At 43.4% G+C, this 17,586-nt stretch overlaps 1 protein-coding gene across 3 annotated transcripts in view; it reads left to right on the top strand.

Moving 5' to 3' along the window:
• PDCD4 (programmed cell death 4 (neoplastic transformation inhibitor)) overlaps nucleotides 1–17,586 on the top strand; it is a 46,663-nt gene that overhangs the window by 271 nt on the left and 28,806 nt on the right. The window contains exons 1-3 of one of the 3 annotated variants that reach the window (XM_015406754.1): nucleotides 42–95; nucleotides 14,450–14,616; nucleotides 15,832–15,938. In XM_015406754.1, the coding sequence (XP_015262240.1) occupies nucleotides 15,896–15,938 (43 nt within the window). In that variant the 5' untranslated portion in view covers nucleotides 42–95; nucleotides 14,450–14,616; nucleotides 15,832–15,895. Of the gene's footprint in view, nucleotides 1–41; nucleotides 96–14,449; nucleotides 14,617–15,831; nucleotides 15,939–17,586 lie in introns of those variants that run through there. The other 2 variants (XM_015406755.1, XM_015406756.1) reach the window with 2 other exon arrangements.

Raw genomic sequence — 17,586 nt, 5'->3', positions numbered from 1 at the left:
TTTTTTAAGTTTTAAAGTCGAATGTTTTATAATGGTTTGAAGTAACTTCTATTAAAGGGGAAAGACGCTCACTGCTGGCTTGCTTCACGTTTCAGGTAATTTCATTTGGACTTGCTTCAGGCTTTGCAGCTGGTGGACACTGACTGGACAGTTCCTATCTAAGGCCCGATCTGATGCACGCTTAGGTGGAAATAAGTCCCGCAGTGTTCAGTGTGGGCTTTAGCCTTGCGTAAATGCATGCCAACTTTCAGCCTTGCAGCCTGAGCCGGTGCGTGTTTACTCAAAAGTAATCCCTACAGAATTAAGTTGGACGTTACCCTGCGCCCCAAATCATTGTACATTGGATTGCAGCCTTAGACAGTTTGTTTCATTTCAACGGAATTATGGTGGAATAAAGTGGGCTGAGGAGGGCAGTTGTTAAATGTCGGTCTCATTTTTAGGTTTGCAAAACATTTGTGGGGCTTGGGGCATTTCTTTCCTGTAGCTTACACTTCTCTCAGTGTTGCCTATACTCAGGCCTGTAGCCAGGAGTTTTTTGTTGGGGTTTTTTAAATTTTTAAGGGGGCAGTTAAATTAAAATTACTTAAATTAATCTGAACACCTGTCCTTAAAGGGGGATGCTCTGAGAGCTTCCTTTCAAGGGACAGCGCAGTGAGCGTGTCAGTTCCTAGGCAAAAAACAGCCCAGAGGACATTCAAATGCATTTTGAGTTCACTTCCACGGGACACAAAAGTTTAGAAGGGCACCTAAGAATGATACTTTTAGCACTTCTTACACAGCAGGACCTGGCTAGCAGAAAGGGGGATTGTTGGAGATGTATTGAAGGTAGCACTCTTGAGTGCCCTTCTAGGCTTTCTTGGCCTGCGAAAGGGACCTCAAGAGGCATGTAAATGCTGTCGGAGCTGTCTTCTGCCACCTCCCATCATGCCCTCCTCCAATTCCACAGTGAGAGGGAGAGGGAAGCCTGCCACTATCAGCAGCAGGCAGTGTGTGTGTGTGTGTGGGGGTCTCTCCTCAAAAATAAGGTTTGTGCCATGGCTGTTTGAGGGGCAGGGCCCCAAAATGCCCCACTGTAGCTACAGGCCTGCCTATGCTACTGAAGGTTTGAGACAAACTTGAATAAACGTAAGTAGGCTCAGTCAGTTGCTTCAGTTAGGGCCTACTTAGCTAGAGAGAAGAGGTTCTCTCTCTACCACCAAGTATGGCCTTGAGTGACTAGTTACTGCCCCAACTAGAGATAGTAGGGTTGTTCACAGGCCTGGAGAAAAATGCTCTGCCCCTTTAACCAAAGCTTGCTATGTGGACATGGGCAACTGAAGCTTTTCATGGCATGGAGCTATAACATCACCTGGTAAATAACACCCCATTAAGCCTATACTGAAAGGACAGGCCATCCCCCCCCCCCCCAGTTAGCAACCCCAGATAGGAAGTGAAGGGTGCACTTGCATAGCCCTGTAGAATTTCTCTTGGAGGCACTTTTGCTGCTAATTTTGCTTTTGTTCATTATTGAATTAGTCAAGAATATTTTCCCAATGTCTGACTGACTCAGAGTCTTTTCTTGAAACTTGTGGTATGGCTTCCTTGAGTCATGGGGGGGGGGGAAATTGGACCCCTTTTCTCTACTAGAGGCACTTTGTCGTTAGATGATCCAGAACTTGAACAAGAAAATGGACTATGTAAACTTTGGCCCCTTCAAACAACATGGTTTTGTGATTCTTCAAGAAATAGTAACCCAATTTGCAGCCTCTTCTAATTGCTGAGGCTCTAAATTACAACTTAGAATCTTTTGTAGAGTTTTATGCAACACTTCAAAGAACACCTTGTGGGAACTGGGACAGTGGAGTGTTTAGGGCACTGCTGATGTTAAGTGTGTAAAATTATGCTGGTCCTGGTCATTGCAAGATTGTTTCTGCCTCCTGACTTCTTCAGGAGGGAGTCTTAATGCTATGAAAGCAAAAAAAAGGAGAAAAAACCCCCTCCAGTTGTGCATTTAAGTGGAAACAATAGTTTTACAGCAGCATTTTTTGGCTACAATTTAAAAACCACGCTGATGCGTTTGGAATGTGTTGATCTGAAGCTGCAAAAAGGAAAGTGGGAGAAAGTTTGCTTTATTTTCATCTTCTAGCCTTATTAAGTTTAGCATGTGGTGGCCAGCCTGTGGAAGCATCAGTACAGTTTGTGACCTGCCTGAATGGCAACCAAAGGACCCAGCAGGACAGAAAGGCTGCACATGTATGTGGATAGCAGTAGTTCATACTTTGGATTTTATTTGTGGCATATTTTATCCATGATAGACCCTTTGGAGATAGGTTTTTGTACATGGGAATGTTATGAAAGTGCAGGAGAACTGATGTTAAAAAAATGCCTTTCTTGGATCCATTCTGGATAAGGTTATTGATCCCCCCCCCCCCCATGGGGTTCCTGTGCCTCTATAGCAGCTGGATATTTAGGAGGAAAATCAGCAGTTGAAGTTTTTTTTCCAATATTGCATCAGCATACTGAATTCCTTCCTGTCGTACTGTTCTTAAAGGAAAAGGCTCCTTGCTAGGTGAAAGCTGACATCTAATTCTGGGGTGTTTATAAGGTAAAACCTGTGTGCTTGTATGTAAATAATAAAACACTTTGCAATCACTGGGTCTCAGGCAGGATTGAACTGGATTAATATCACTAGTGATTTGGGAGGACAAGTTCTTACTGATTCCAGTGGGGCAACAGTTCTAGTCTGTTACAGTAACAACCAAAAGAAGCTCTGAGCCATTTTAAAAACGAACAAAATTTTATTTCAACGTAAACTTTCATGGATTAGAACTCATGTCTTCAGGTGCAACTTCTCAGATGGTATGCCTGTTTAACTAAACTGTTGAAGTGGAAATATTGCCTTTTGTCAATGTACATATGCAGATGTTCAGATGCTTAGAGTGAAGACAACATAGTCAGGTGTGTATTAGTTGTGGAAAAATTATTCTGGACTCATGGACCTGCTCCTAAGAAGACCAAACTTTTGTTATACAGCTTTAACCTTAGAGGCCTCCTAATAGGCTGAACTATTAGTTTCCCTTACAGAATGTAAACAGAATTGTGCTGGAGTGGATGCATTTGCAGAGAAATCAGTATAAAATCTCAGAGAAGAGTTGCAGGTGCAGAATGGAATGGCATAGCTACCTCCTTACCCCATGATAGCCCTGGGAACTGTATCCTGGGAAAATTCGTAGAGTACATCAGCTTGCCTTGCAGGAGACTGCCAGTAACCATATTTAATAATAAATTAGGATTGAGCCTTCTAATTAGGGCTGGGTGTCTAGCATTCAACCGGAGTGCACACTATGTAATTAAAGAGGGTGGTTCACAGTGTACTTGGAGCAAACAAAGCAGGCTGACTGGAAGGTCAGAAAGAGGTCTTCTTGAGTGGGTAGAATGAAGTTAATATGTAGTTGTGGGCACAAATTCTTGTGCTATCTTAAGAGTGACTCCTCAGAGAGCCGCTGACTAGTTCAGTAAACTTACATGGCTTGTTTACAGTTATGCGATTTGCCCTTTTTTGCTGCAGTTCTAAACACCATTAGAAGTAAATTGCATTGAAATCAGTGGGGCACTCTAGATGAAACTCAGAATCAGACTTGTATCCTTGTGTGCTTGTGTGTTTTGTGGAGTGCAGATTCAAATCAATATTTTTTGTTAAATAGAAGAGGGTTTCTAATGTCTTACCTCAATAGTGTAGGAGTCTGTCTAATTCCAAGTTTTATATTTGGACAAAACCACCAGATCCTTAAGTACTGCTTTAGGAGCAGAAGGGAGTACCAGGCAAAACAGTTGGTGTTTAAACAGTTAATTGAAAGATCTTGCTTGTGTCTACCTATATACAGTTTGTCCACTTGCAACACAATCTCCTTATAGTGCAGTAGAGCATAGATGTTGCTGTTCACATATAATCTAGTCTGCCTACCTACATTACTTGTTCCCAGTGTTAAGAGTAAAATATTTTCTTCAGTTTAAGAAAAGCTGCTGCTTTGGCCAGAAGCATCTTCATATTTATGTGCTAAAGAAATAATTAGATATTCGAAGACACATAATCTCTCCACTTACATTTCAGCTTCTTGTGCTATGTCATCCTATGCATGTTCATTCAGAGGTAAGGCTCACGGTGTACAGTGGGGCTTACACCAAGTGAGAAAAGGCTTGCAACTTGACAAATAGTTTATAAAGAGATGGTTTTTAAAGTTCTCTCTCAGGCTGAGGTGCTCTTGAACTTCTTAAATCTTTTGATCAGTGTTTTGATTTCAGTATTACATTTTTATAGAACTTGGAATAATTTTGCAATGAAAGCTTTTGAGTAGCTAAGGAGCACATCAAACTTTTCTTTAAGACTATTTAGCACAATATCCAATGAAGTGTGGATGCTGCCACTGACTGCTATGCAGAGACATGTTATGCCAAACACTTCTATGAGTGGTAAGTGCTATGAAACGGCATGTTACCTAATGAGTATTTAGCAAGCAAATAATTTTGGGACACTACCATGAATTTTGTTCTAAATGTACTGGATTAATGTACTAAAACAAGTTCTAACCTAGTGTTTTTAATTATTCATTCTAAAAAACATTTGGTGGTGGAAAGTGCTGTCAAGTTGCAGCTGACGTATGGCAACCCCATAGGGTTTTCAAGGCAGGAGATGTTTAAAGGTCTGCCTCTGCGTCGTGACCCTGGAACTGCTTGATAGTCTCCCATCTAAATACTAACCAGGGCCAACCCATGCTTAGCTTCCAGGATCTGATGAGACTGGGATAGTCTGGGCTGAAGAGCATTTAAAAAGGGCTAATTACAAGCATATTTACACAGTTGGAGGCTGTTCAGATATGGTGAAACTAAAAAGCAACTTTGCCCCATAATATCCCCCATTTCTTTAACGGATGGTTTCCCTCATGTTGAGGGCTTTGCATATGTCATTGCCCTGGTGGGTGCTCCTGCTGCTGTCAAATTATAGCAACCTCTGCTTTCCAACTAGTTTGACTGTCGAGTTGCATTGTTTTTCATAAAATGGTGGCTTTCCTCATACATGAGGCCTGTGTATTAGATTCATGCTCTGTTGCGTAAATCCTTCTTGTGATGAACTGTCACTGGTAATATTTTATAGTATGTTGGTTCCAACTGTTGCATATATGTACAGGGGTGGATATATACATATTTTTTTATCTTTAAGGATAAAAGTTGCTGCCAACTTCTGGTGAGCTACCCTATTGAGTTTTGCAGCATATGCTTGCAATTTAATGGCTTATAGTGTTTTTTTAAAAAATCTTAACGTCCAATTCCCCCACTCCAATTAACACACAGTGATGCTCTCTATGCCATATAAAATCAATGCAAAAAGTTGTTTGTTAGAGCAGTGTTGAACTGTATTATTAGTGAGGAATATGCAACTGAAAACAAGTGGATTCATGCTAATTTCGTTATTTGAGTAGAAAGATTTGCCAACCTCTAGGTGGGGCATGGAGATCTCCCAGAATCAGGGCCAGCCCTATCACTAGGCCTGCTAGTATCTCGCCTAGGGCGGAAATACTAGCAGGGCGCCAATTCCCCTGCTGCTGCCCCCACCAAAAGCCCCCACCCTGCCCAAAGCTGCCCGTTGCTGCTTTCGCCGCCGCCGCGGTGTAGTGGCAGCGTGCATGCCGCTCTGTGCTGGCCAACGTGTGCCCCTGCCAGCTCCTGGGGAGCAGTGAGTTGACTGCCCGGAAGGGGGCATGGAGCCTCCAGAGCCTGCCTGCCCACCCCCTTCCCATGTGCAAAAGTGCCCCGGGCACAGTGACAGGGATGGGGCCGCTGGTGGCGGGGCGCTTGTGGGGCTCGCTGATGAGGCAATGATGAGAATCGGGGGTAGGTGGGGGGTTTAGCGGGAGTAAGGGAGAAGGAGGCAGGGACGGGACCTTCGCGTGCCGTGGCTGCACCTGCCGGAATGCTGCTTGTCCTGGGGTCCCAGTGGGGCAGTGCCGTGCGCCCTTGGTGCACCTCTCCACACCGCTGGGCTGGGTTGGCCCCTGCAGGGAACGAGAGGCTGAACACACACCCCAGCAGCACCAGGCGGGTCAGCATGCCAGGCCAACCTGGGCTCGGGGTTGCTGCCTCCATCCAAGAGGCTGGGGATGGCCGCGCTGGAGACCCGCACCTGGATTTTTGGGCGGGTCCCTGCGGAGGGAGGGAGGCTCGCCCCTGCCTGGCCCGCCCAGCACCATTGCCGGCGCCTGTTGTTAATCCCTGCCGCCGCCAGGGCTTGGGCCAAGCGGCGGCTCTGGCTCAGAAAGGCCCCCTGGGTGGGTGGGCAGGGAGGAGGCGGCTGCGGCTGCGAGGAACAGAGCCGGGAGGTTGGCATCTGAGGGGGGCGCCACGAGGCAGCCTGGACTAGGGCGCAGAAACCCCTCGGGCCAGCCCTGCCCAGAATTATTTACAACTGATCTTCAGACAACAGATCAGTTACCCTGGAGGAAATGGCTGTTTTGCAGGGTAGATTCCATGGTGTTATGCCCCCTTCCTTGGGCTCCACCCCAAATTCTCAAGGAATTTTGCATCCTAGAGTAGGCAACCCTACTATAATGGAGAAATAGAGCAGTTGCAGCACCCGGAAACCTTCATTTTCTAGAATTTCTGCCTGCTAGGTAGGTGTGGAAGATCGATTAAAACCATTAATAAAGAGGCAGCCAGAGTACAGTGCTTCATATATTAACCAGAATAAAGTTTGAGTCCTGTGGCACCTTTTAAGACCTACCGAGTTTAATTCTAACAACATTTAATTCTGAGTATACATATTCATGAGCATGCACACTTCTTCAAATGCACACAAAAGCGTATACCCAGAATTAAACTCTGTTGGTCTTAAAGGTGCCACTGGACTCAAACTTTGTTCTGTTGCTTCAGACCACCACGGCTGCCCACCTGAATCTATATTTACCACTAACTTTCTTTTGAATAAGTGCGCAGGACCCGGCTGCTCCCGGTATGACCTAAAGCACGAAAATCCCAAAATATTAAAGGACCGGCAGTCAGCGATTCTTCATTAGCTTTGCAGCCTTTGTAGATGGGCGGGGGTGCGATTAATAGATGGTTAGAGGCCTGGATAGGCCATGCTAGCCGCATTTCTTAAGCTACGCAGGGTCGGCCCTGGTTAATATTTGGGAGGAGAGACCACCAAGGAATGCCACGGTATGTAACTAAGGGGTAGGCAACGGCAAACCACCTCTAAACGTCTCTTGCCTGGAAAACCCCACGGGCGGCGCCATAACTTGGCTTCGATTAGAGGGGGGGGGAAACCCTAAATAAATGGGAACCCTGTTACGTAATCCTAATACAGATGATGCTCGTTAGGGCCGCCCTCAGTGACGTGCTCCCCATACCTCATGCGTGCCCCCGTGTCCCTTATAAACAACCTTTCTTGCGTTCTTTCATTCGCCATCCGCAAGCAAGATGGTTTCGCCCAGCCCTCCCTCTTCCCCTTTTCCGTCCCCTCCTGAGAGAGAGATTGGGATTTCCCCTCCCTCTCTCCCTCTCTGTTTTGAATATGTCTCCGAGCCGCCTCCTCGTATCGCCTGTCTTCTTCTTTTTCATTGGCTTCTGCGAGAGGGGCTGGGCTGACCAATCGGGCGCAGGAGTTCGTGTTCGTGTTGCTGGGCAGAGCAAAACAAACGAACGAGTCAAAGCGAACCGCCGTGGTGGCGGCTGAGGGGAAGCTCCGGGGCCGCCGCCTACGGTAATACGACACGCTCCCCCACCCTCCCCCGCCGCCGGGAAAGGCAGCTTGGGGGCTCCCGCACCCACCAGCTGGGGCCGAGCTCGCTAGAGGGAGAAGCTTCCCTCTCTAGACTAACTGCATGTGTGCGGGGTGTGTGTTTCTGTGCCCCCCCCCCCCGTAACGTTCCTCCGAACGAAGAGGGGGGGGAGGCGTGCCCGCTGGGCCGGTGGCCTCGCCTCTCCTGAGGAGGAAGCCGCTGTCGGTGTGGATTTGCCCATTCGTACTTCGGTTGCTCCGTTGGCGCATACCCGGCCCCCCCTTTCCATTATTTGCTTTATGTACACACCGGGTCATTTGCCCTCGCTAATGATCGTCCTTGTGCAATCAATAGTATTGCTCTTACCACTTGACCAGGCAAGCCTCCTTGGGGTGAAAGAGCCGCTTAAATTAACATAAGAACATAAGAGATGCCAATGTTGGATCAGGCCAAAGGCCCATCCAGTCCAACACTCTGTATCACACAGTGGCCAGAAATACCAGTGCCATCAGGAGGTCCACCAGTGGGGCCAGGACATTAGAAGCCCTCCCACTGTTGACCCCCCCAAGCACCAAGAAGGCAGGGCATCACTTGCCCCAGAGTCCCTATCTATACTTTGTGGCTAATAACCACTGATGGACCTCTGCTCCATATGCTTATCTAATTCCCTTTTGAAGCCGTCCATGCTTGTAGCCGCCACCACTTCCTGTGCCTGCAGGAACTTCCCCCAGCCTAAGGTTGGATCAACGCCATTTGCCACTGTCGCCCCATAAACATAGGGTGGAGGTAGACACCCATTTGTTAACCACCCTGGTTGCCTGAACACGCAAAGAGACATAGGAAGTACCTACACGCCCTACCTGCCTTCACCTGTCAATTACCACCAGAATGGCATCTAGAAAAAACACCCTACCTGCTGGTTCACTGCTTGTCAGGCTCTGACTTGGAGAAACCTGGACTTCCTTGGAAGTTTAGTGGGACAGTGAGAAACTTCTGGGGTTTATTTTCAAAACAGACAACAGGGTGTGTACATTTTCTAAATAAGGATCAGTAATGGTGATTAAATTTCCTTTGAGAGATAGCTTAATTGTTGCTACTGCTCTTCAATAAACAACTAAACAACTAAATAAGAGAATAAGGCTGTTCTTGGCTCCCAGGTTCATGTGGAACCCGAGCAGAACCCGACAGAACTGTACCCATACTAGAGATATAAAATTTCCGGAAATTTTGAAGCTCGGGAAAAACCCCGGGGTTTTTTTGGAAAAAAATGGAAATTTGGGGGAAAATTGAAAAAAATGCTACATTAGCATTTCTTTTGTCTTTTCTAGATTGAAAGTCATTCTATTACTTTAGGAACATAAAATATGACTATGGACGTTTTTACTTGGCATGAAATTATCACAACTAGCATATTAAAAATATAGTGTATCCAAACAATTATTACAAACAGAATACCCACCCATATATATTAGAAATGATTTGGAAAATATTTGAACACCTTGTCTTAAAATATTTTATTCATCATGTTAAAATAAAATGTTCCATAATCAATTTTTCTTCTTTTTTCAATTTTTCCAATTTTTCAGAAAAAAACAAAAAAGGCTTCAGGAAAAAAACGGGGAAAAACCATTTCCCCCCCAAATTTTTCCGTTTTTTTTTTCTGGGCCTTCACATCTCTAACCCATACCATGTGTTAACTGAATGTGTGTTGTATAACATGCCTAGAATCCTCTGAAATGCAGGAGTTCTGAGATTGGCAAATTAATGTGGAAAGTGCTTGCTGAAGTTTGAAAAACAGATGGCCTACCTGGTTTGTTATCTTTTCAGCTTGTATCTGGGTAGTTCTTTCCCATATGCTTGGTTCTTCTGTTTAGCATTTTACAGGTAGTTACTAAGTTGCATACAAATTTCTGCAGTGTTCTCTTTTGGATTATCCCAACTCATCTGCATGGTTTCTTTCTCAATCTATTGCCAGTACAAGCTGAGATAAGTACAGTATAATACTGTCCTCCTACAGCTCCAGGAGACTTGTAACCATTCTGTAGGAAGTGCTTTGTTTCTCTAAGCTTTGCAAAACTATTCTTTTTGCTACTAAAATATTATTTTAGAGTCATATGATGAAATTGTGCCAATCCCTATACACATCCCCAATTCTCTCAACAGCAGGCTGGAAACAATCAGTGTAGATGAACTAGAATAATTCAACAGATAGGGTTTTGCCCCAAATTTAGTACAGCTACCTTTCTGTATAATGCTGAAGAGTTTTTGACAGGACTATTTGCCTGTGAAATGATGCCACAATGTCTGCTTGCCTGTTTGACATTCAGAAGGGATTTAGTGGATTTGGAAGTGTTGTTAAGATCCCACAGATGGCATATTCCATGGGAACAAAAGCGTTTCCTAATATAGCTCTACCATGCCCCTCTTGGTCAGCATTGTGTATAGGAGCCCTGTATGAAGGATCTTTAACCCAGGTTTGGGTGTCTGAATTTAAGGGTTCAGGGCCTCGGTATGCATATAATCCAGATCTAAGCAGTCACAAAACATTTTTTTAAAGTCTGAGGGTTTTTATGTTAAAATGGGTGGTCCTTAACTTGATGTTTAGACAATAAAGAACCTTGTAAAGAATTCAGTGATATCTTTCAGGACACTTTCTTCCGATGAAAATGTTATTCTAAGTAAAGTATTCAGTTTTGGTTAATAGAAGGCCATATTAATTTCTTACCCCCCATGTTACATACCACATTCACACATTCCATATTACATGCTGTTATATTTCACTTCATGGATTAAGTATAAAAACACTTCGAGGAAGTATAAAAACACTGCAAGGAAGTTTTTGTCAGGAACTCTCATCATTGCATAGACCTACAGGACTATTGTTACTGCTGTGTTCTTTAATATGATCTATAAGGTATTCTGCCAGCTGTTCAAAAACATTTAAAAAACTGCTGTTCTGTCAATAAGTTATCATTTAAAGGTCTAATAGCAGGTTCTTCTTTCAGTTTTTACCTAACCATATAATCGGTAAAAATACCTTCCTTTTTATTTTTAAAATGTGATGACATGCAGTCATCTGCAGATTTTCCATGTTAAAAAGCCATCTACAAATTACAAATTTCTGTAATCCATGACAGCTGTTCAATGCTTGTAGTCAGACTTACAACCCTGGAGTGATTGTGCAGTTGCAGTACTGACCTGTAGCCTGTCAGATACTTGATTAATTTCTTTGTTTTTATAACCCATACTGGCTATAGGAAGGTTTAATAAACATCAATACATGGCAGCCCTGTCTGTGTGCAGCCTGTGGGTTTTCTGTTTTGATCCATTAGATGAGTGGTAGCTAAACATCTAGCAGAGGTGATAGAGCTAAGTTATTACTAAATATGTTTGGTCCTGCATGACGTGCTGTTCACCATTGTGTCACAAGTGCAGTCGCCTCTGACCTGCATGGTGCTGGTGTATAGGCTTTGTATAATATGTGACCATGCACTCAGTGGTCAATAGTATTTTTTCACAACAGCATGTGACTATCTTTCACAAAACTGTCCCCAAGTCTTTGTCATCGTCTTTCTTGGCTTCCTGAGTGAAGTTTAGAGGGTTTTTGTTTGATTGCTGTGCTTCTGTGTTGTCATCTAAAGGTTATGTTAATTCCATGAAGAAATGTGCAAGAGCACATTCTTAGCATACTGCAGCGGTGAGGTGACATTACAAACCCTTGCTGCAGATTTTTTTACATAAAGAACACCAGCAGCAGCAACCAATTCATTCTCTGCAACACAAATGGAACATAGATATGTACAGGTTGGGGATCCATGAAAACTTGTGGGGGAATCTCGTTTCCCCACTCCTTGATTTTCTTTTCTGTTCTCTGCAGCACCTGCACTCTCTTCTCTGCAAATTCATCCACCTGTCTTTGCTCTCTTCCCTTCTTCTGGAAGCCCCAGTCTCCCCTTTTCTTGTTTCCCACCCACTGACCTGCTTTGTTGTTTCTCCCCAGCTGTTTTTCATCCCCCATCCCAGTCTTCAGCCTTCCCTTTCCCTGTTTGCCCCTCCCCCTAGCTTTTCCCTATCTTTTACCCCTCAAAATGACAAGTTTTCACAGCATAGTCTCACAAGATCTCAGTGAAATACTTGTCTTGAAGAAGCAGAGATTGCTTCTGTGATTTTATTTAGGAAATTGGGGGAGGGATAATTTTGTGTGTGCATATATTTTACATTTAAGATTTTTTTGCAAATTTAACACTTCCCCAGGCTTGTAGAAAAATCCTCCTGTGTATCCCTTGGTCCCTTGTGTGGATTTTTGGTGCATACTGTATGGCTCTGTTCAGAAACAGATATAATAAGTGTATTGGTTAAATGCAATGACAGATAACCAAAGGACATTAGGGGGAAAGTTAGGGCGGGCATAAAATCCTCCTTTACTGATCTTAACAGCGAAATGTTTTTTTTCTCTCCTCCAAAGAACTTACACTGTTTTTTAACTTCACAACAGAGTCGGCAGGGCAGTTGAGGACAGATGGGGTGGTAGACCCAGTGCCATAGAAAGAGCAATGGAGGGGGTCCTGTTTTAAAAGAAAATCAGGTGCACAAGTAGTGGAAGCTGAATCCTGTGTCTGTCTCCCCTGTAGCAGCTCTTTCCAAATGCTTTTCTGTGAGCCAGGGTCACTTGCAATATTGGAGCTCGGTTATGGAAGAAATTATCCTAGAGGGGGCATGGAAAAGAGAGTGCACTTCTCATCCACTTGTTAATTTTGCTTTGCAATCAGGAACATTGCCCCCCCCCCCCACACACACACATGTGACTGGAGCATTTCTGTGTTTATCACATGGAACTGTTCTTGTGTCTTTTTCCATACTGACTTATCTTCTCTGTGAGTGGGGGCTTGAATTTTCTGGATTCAAACCAACACTCTAACTGCTACATTATATTAGCTTTGCAATTTCTTTCTCTAAAATTTAATGGTACATTTCAAGTGTTCCTGGAGGTGCACTTGCTCTTCATCAGAATAGTGAAACTTGAATAACACTGCTTCCAGTGACATCAGCCTAGATATTTTCGGTATAGGTGACATCTGCTTTGTCTTTTTAATAAATCTCAGTAAATAGCTGCCAAGTCTCACTTTGGCAGACTAATAATTTGCATTGAATTCTTGACATAGTGTTTATTTTTCTCTCACCTTTCCTCCAGGGAGTTCAGGGCAGCATTGCTCTGCTTCCCTCAATTTTATCTTTACAATTACACTGTGAGGTAGGCTAGACAGAAAAAGGTCACCAGTGAGTTTTATAGTGAGGGCCTAACTACACAATATGTTGTTTACAGTCCACCCCAGGTTCTGTTGTCCAGATGTGCTCTGAGAGTTCTGCATGATCCATAGGGATTTGGATTGGGACTGTGGTGCTTGGAGAGAGAGGGCTTAAGCCTTCCACCATACCATTTCCCCAACCTGAAATGGCATCTAGGAGCCACTGTTTTCCCTGTGGGGAAAACTTATGTATAACCCATCAGTATATGCTGAACCCGTAAATGATTGTACTGTGTAGCTACGGTAGGTCCTGATTTGGGATTTGAACTCGGGTATCCTGAATCATGGTCCAACAGGAAAGGGGGTATGGCTCAGTGGTACTGCATATAGAAGGTCCCAGGTTCAGTCCCCTGTATCTCCATTTTAAAGGAACAGGTAAGCAGGTAATGAGAAAGACCTCGGCCTGTGACCCTGGAGAGCTGCTGCCAGTCTGAGTAGAAAATACTGACTTTGATGGCCCAAGGGTGTTATTCAGTATAAGGGAGTGTTGTGTGCACTCTAAACACTAGACCGCACTGGCTGTAGTTAGTACTTACTAATTGGTCAACTCAGGATTTGGGGATTCCTTTTTAGAATTTTGTGTTTAATTTCTTCCTTTTCTGACTCTTTGAGGGATTAATTTCACTTTCTGCGTTCATTATTAAGTGGAGAGATTAATATTACATTTCCCTCGGTGTGTTGTTGTGGTGGCTTGTCAGAAGTGTTTTGGAACCATAGTCTGTCTTGCTGTGTTTTTGAACACTTCAACTGTGGGATTATTCAGTCCTATAAGAAAAAGAGGTCTGTAAAATCAGTACCTTGTAAAAAGTCTACTTATTTTATGTAGCTCTTTTGTAGTTATAGCAAGTTCACTTTGAGAAAGTTCATTTTGAGAAAGTTACCCGCTGAAATCCTTAGGGGCACAGTCTAAATTGGAATGAGTGACTGATATTGCAGTCATGTAATGTAATTCTTTTCAGTTTAGCTTGCAGGTCAACACAAAGATCAGACACTGATCAATTTAAGTGCATAGTCTTTACAGCTTTTGTTTTACTGAAATGTAGGGCATTCTTAACACTATAGCATGGGGTGGGGGGTTTAGTATGTTAGAAACACCTTTCCTACTTTGTTGTACAACAGGGAAGAAACTGAAGCAGTTCAGTATCGGTATTACTAAGGATAGATTTTTTAAAAATAGTTTATAAAAGTGCTCCTGATGCCAGTGAGTTTGGAGCCCATGAATCTGTTCCACTTGTGGCTATGCTTTCCCCTGGTGTGTCCTCTGATGCAGGAAGTTCTTCCAGTTTCTTGTACCACAGGAAAATACCATTGTTTCCCCAACAAATGTGCAGTATTCTACCCATGTTACATACTTTGCTACATAAATCTTGTGTTTTCCATCTGGATTTGAAGGAGTGTGGATGCGTGTAATGGAATACTCTACCAAAAGGAACAGAACTATCCTCACAAGCTAGTCAATCAATTGGACACCATTTGTCTTTGAGAACAATACAAAGGAGCTCTTCTAGCAAAAATAAACTGCTTCAGAACATCGTGTAACTCGTGAATGATTGGCTGAGGTAATGCTGAAAAACTCTTTGCTAATGACGTATGATGTAGGGGCCTTGATGTCATAATCCCACTACTCAACAGTCCTCACTGGGTGAAAGGGGAGGAGAAAATACATGGGGCAGAGAGTGACTGGGGTTGCCAATGAGACTACCGACTGGAAAGCTTCTCAGGTAAAAGTTGTATTACATAGTTGATGCTGGACTAGGAATCTACATGGTTGATGGACTAGGATTGTGGGAGTTCTGTAGCCAAGGTATCTAAATTAAATGTGACTATACAGAGCATATGGATGATGATGATGATGCCTCTCTTTTTTTACTGAATTTCCATGGAGTAAAACATTAGGAGAGCAGCAGGTAGGAGGTGAATACAGAGCAACAGGAATTCATAAAGTGAAGGATCTTTCTGCTTTTGAAATTATATATTGAAAAGAAGTGAAATATTTCTGGTTATAGGCTTTCCCAAATTTTGTCAAGGCAGATAATAGTATTATACACATTCAGAAGGTAGGCTTTATACCCACAAAGCATTTAAACTGAATTAGCACCAGATACAAACCCCACCGAAAAATGGGTGCTGGTAGGCTGTCCCCCCCCTCCCACTTCCAATGTGGCCCAAGTTAGGAGAATTAAGTCATTAGGACGACAAAGTGTGAGCCGCCCAGAGACCCCTTCGGGGGTTAGGGCGGGATATCAAGCCTAAGGTTAAATTAAATAAAAAATAAATAAATATTGATGATAAGGAACAAAGCATTTCTACTAGTGTACTTACGATTTGTATATACATGGGCAAGCATTGAAGTTAACTGAATATTGAACTCAGAGTTGAAATAATAGTGACCTGTTAAGATGAATGAAATAAAGCTATATTACTATCCTAAACATAGGGAGATGTCTGGCTGTAAAATTAAATTTACTATTCTTAGGAATAGGTGAACTGCTTTTGGATAGATCTGATTAAGGCTGCAGCCCTAAGACTTACCTGGAAGTAAGTCCCATTGAGTAAAATGGGGCTTACTTCTGAATAAACATGTATAGGAATGCACTGTAACCTTTTTTAAATCTGTAGCTCACTTTTGAATACTAGGAAAATTGAGAAAAGATCCTCAAGTTCTGTCTGTTTCACCTACGCCCAAGAAGTTAATATACTACGCAGCTTAAAGTCTCTACAAGGTTCAAACACTATGATCACACTAAATATTCTTAACTTGTTTCCATATTCAGAACTGAAAGAAAAAAATTGGAAAACCATTTACATTCATTTTGGTTGAAACACTGTTGAATAGCAATGGAAATTGAAAATGAGCAGACAGACAACATCAACTCTACTGGTAAGAAATTTCATATTACTAAAAATAACTCAAAGTGCTGTGGCATTTAAGCCCAGTTTAAATGTTTTGGTTGTCTTGTATGATTGCATAGAAACTGTGTCTTTATAGCACATGGAAGAAGCATAATGTTTGAAGTTCCTTACTTACAAATATTTCTTTGATCATATGGAAAAGTCTCCATGCTAGTGCTAATTTATCCTGGCAGTGGCGGATGCTCACATGGGAAAACTACAGTCAAAGTGATTCACTTGGTAATCAGGTTTCAAATATTATTATTGAACATCTGAAGCTACCTTATGCTGAATCAGAATATTGGTCCATGTCTTCTTTGACTAGAAGCAATTATCCAGTGTCACAGGCAGAGAAAGAGCTGTCTCGACCCCTTCTGAGATCCTTCAGCTGGTAATGCCAGGGATTGAACTTGGGAGATCTTGCACGCATAGCATTTGTGCTGACACAGATCCACCACCACATGAGAGTTTTTATCATATAATGTGTGAATTATAGGCTGACTAGTTTGTGGTGGCATGACCTTTCATAAACAAGAGCCTTCATCAGTTACATAAAATATACTGAGGAAGCAATTGAGGTGATCTCACACAGGGTGAAAGCCATGCTAATAAAGTGAAAGCTGATTATCAAAACTAATTACTGAAGCACTAACAATGAACGTGGTGCATATCCATATGCAGATAATCAGCTTTCTGTAGTTGAAAGAATTTTCTATAATACTATTCATGCCTCAAATGCTAATAACTTTGTGTGCTACTACAATTGTAAAGCATTCTGCTCCAAGTACATAGATTTATATGTTGTGGTGTAAGACTAAAGTTGAATGCGATCTGTGATTATTGTGTTCAAAACTTTTATGACAGAGTTATTTAAACCCAACGGAATGATATATTCCTGGGAAACAATATTATTACAAAGCATTACTTTTGTTGATTTTAGTAACAAAATGATCATAAAGTTTTACTTTCTTTTTACAGTACATGTGCCACTTTACTATGCATTGAGCTGAATCCAGTGTTTTCTAACAGCAGAAGGCATGGAACTTTTTTCACCAGTTCCCTCCACTCTCTGCAGACACTCCCCCTGTTGTGTCTGCAGACCGCCACTGGGCGCCCGCGATACAGCGGAGCTTGAGTCCGGAGAACAATGGGGACCAGGCTCCTGCACCCTGCCACTAGGGGAACCAATGGGACATTGGCGGGAGGTTTGAATGGGCCAATGGGAGGTTCCCCAGACTGTATATAAGCGGACGGTCAGCCATTGGTGGGTGTGCGTGTTGTGTACTAGTAAAGTGTGCAGTGTATCATGCGTGTCTCAGCAGTTCTTCCATGCGGTTAACCCACTACACAACAGTGGCGATGAGGATGGGATTCAGCTGCTAAGTCAGCCGGCCCGCCGGGCGGCGACTAAAAGCACGCCACTCCGCCGCTGACCGATGAGCGAAACAGCAGGAGGAGCAGATTCTGTACCACCAGCCCCGACGTGCACGATGGCAACCGTGTCCGGACCTGGCCTGCTGCCGCCCTTCGACACAGCTCGCCCGCAAGACTGGAGCGCATGGGTACGAGGCGTAAAGTCTGCGCTAGCCTTCTACAGGGTGACGGACAACGCACAAAAGAGAGGCTTCCTCCTCACC

Source organism: Gekko japonicus, unplaced genomic scaffold (genome assembly GCF_001447785.1).
Source record: "Gekko japonicus isolate JY-2015 unplaced genomic scaffold, Gekko_japonicus_V1.1 scaffold530, whole genome shotgun sequence".
Lineage (NCBI taxonomy): Eukaryota > Metazoa > Chordata > Lepidosauria > Squamata > Gekkonidae > Gekko > Gekko japonicus.
This window is presented reverse-complemented; position numbering and strand designations above follow the sequence as displayed.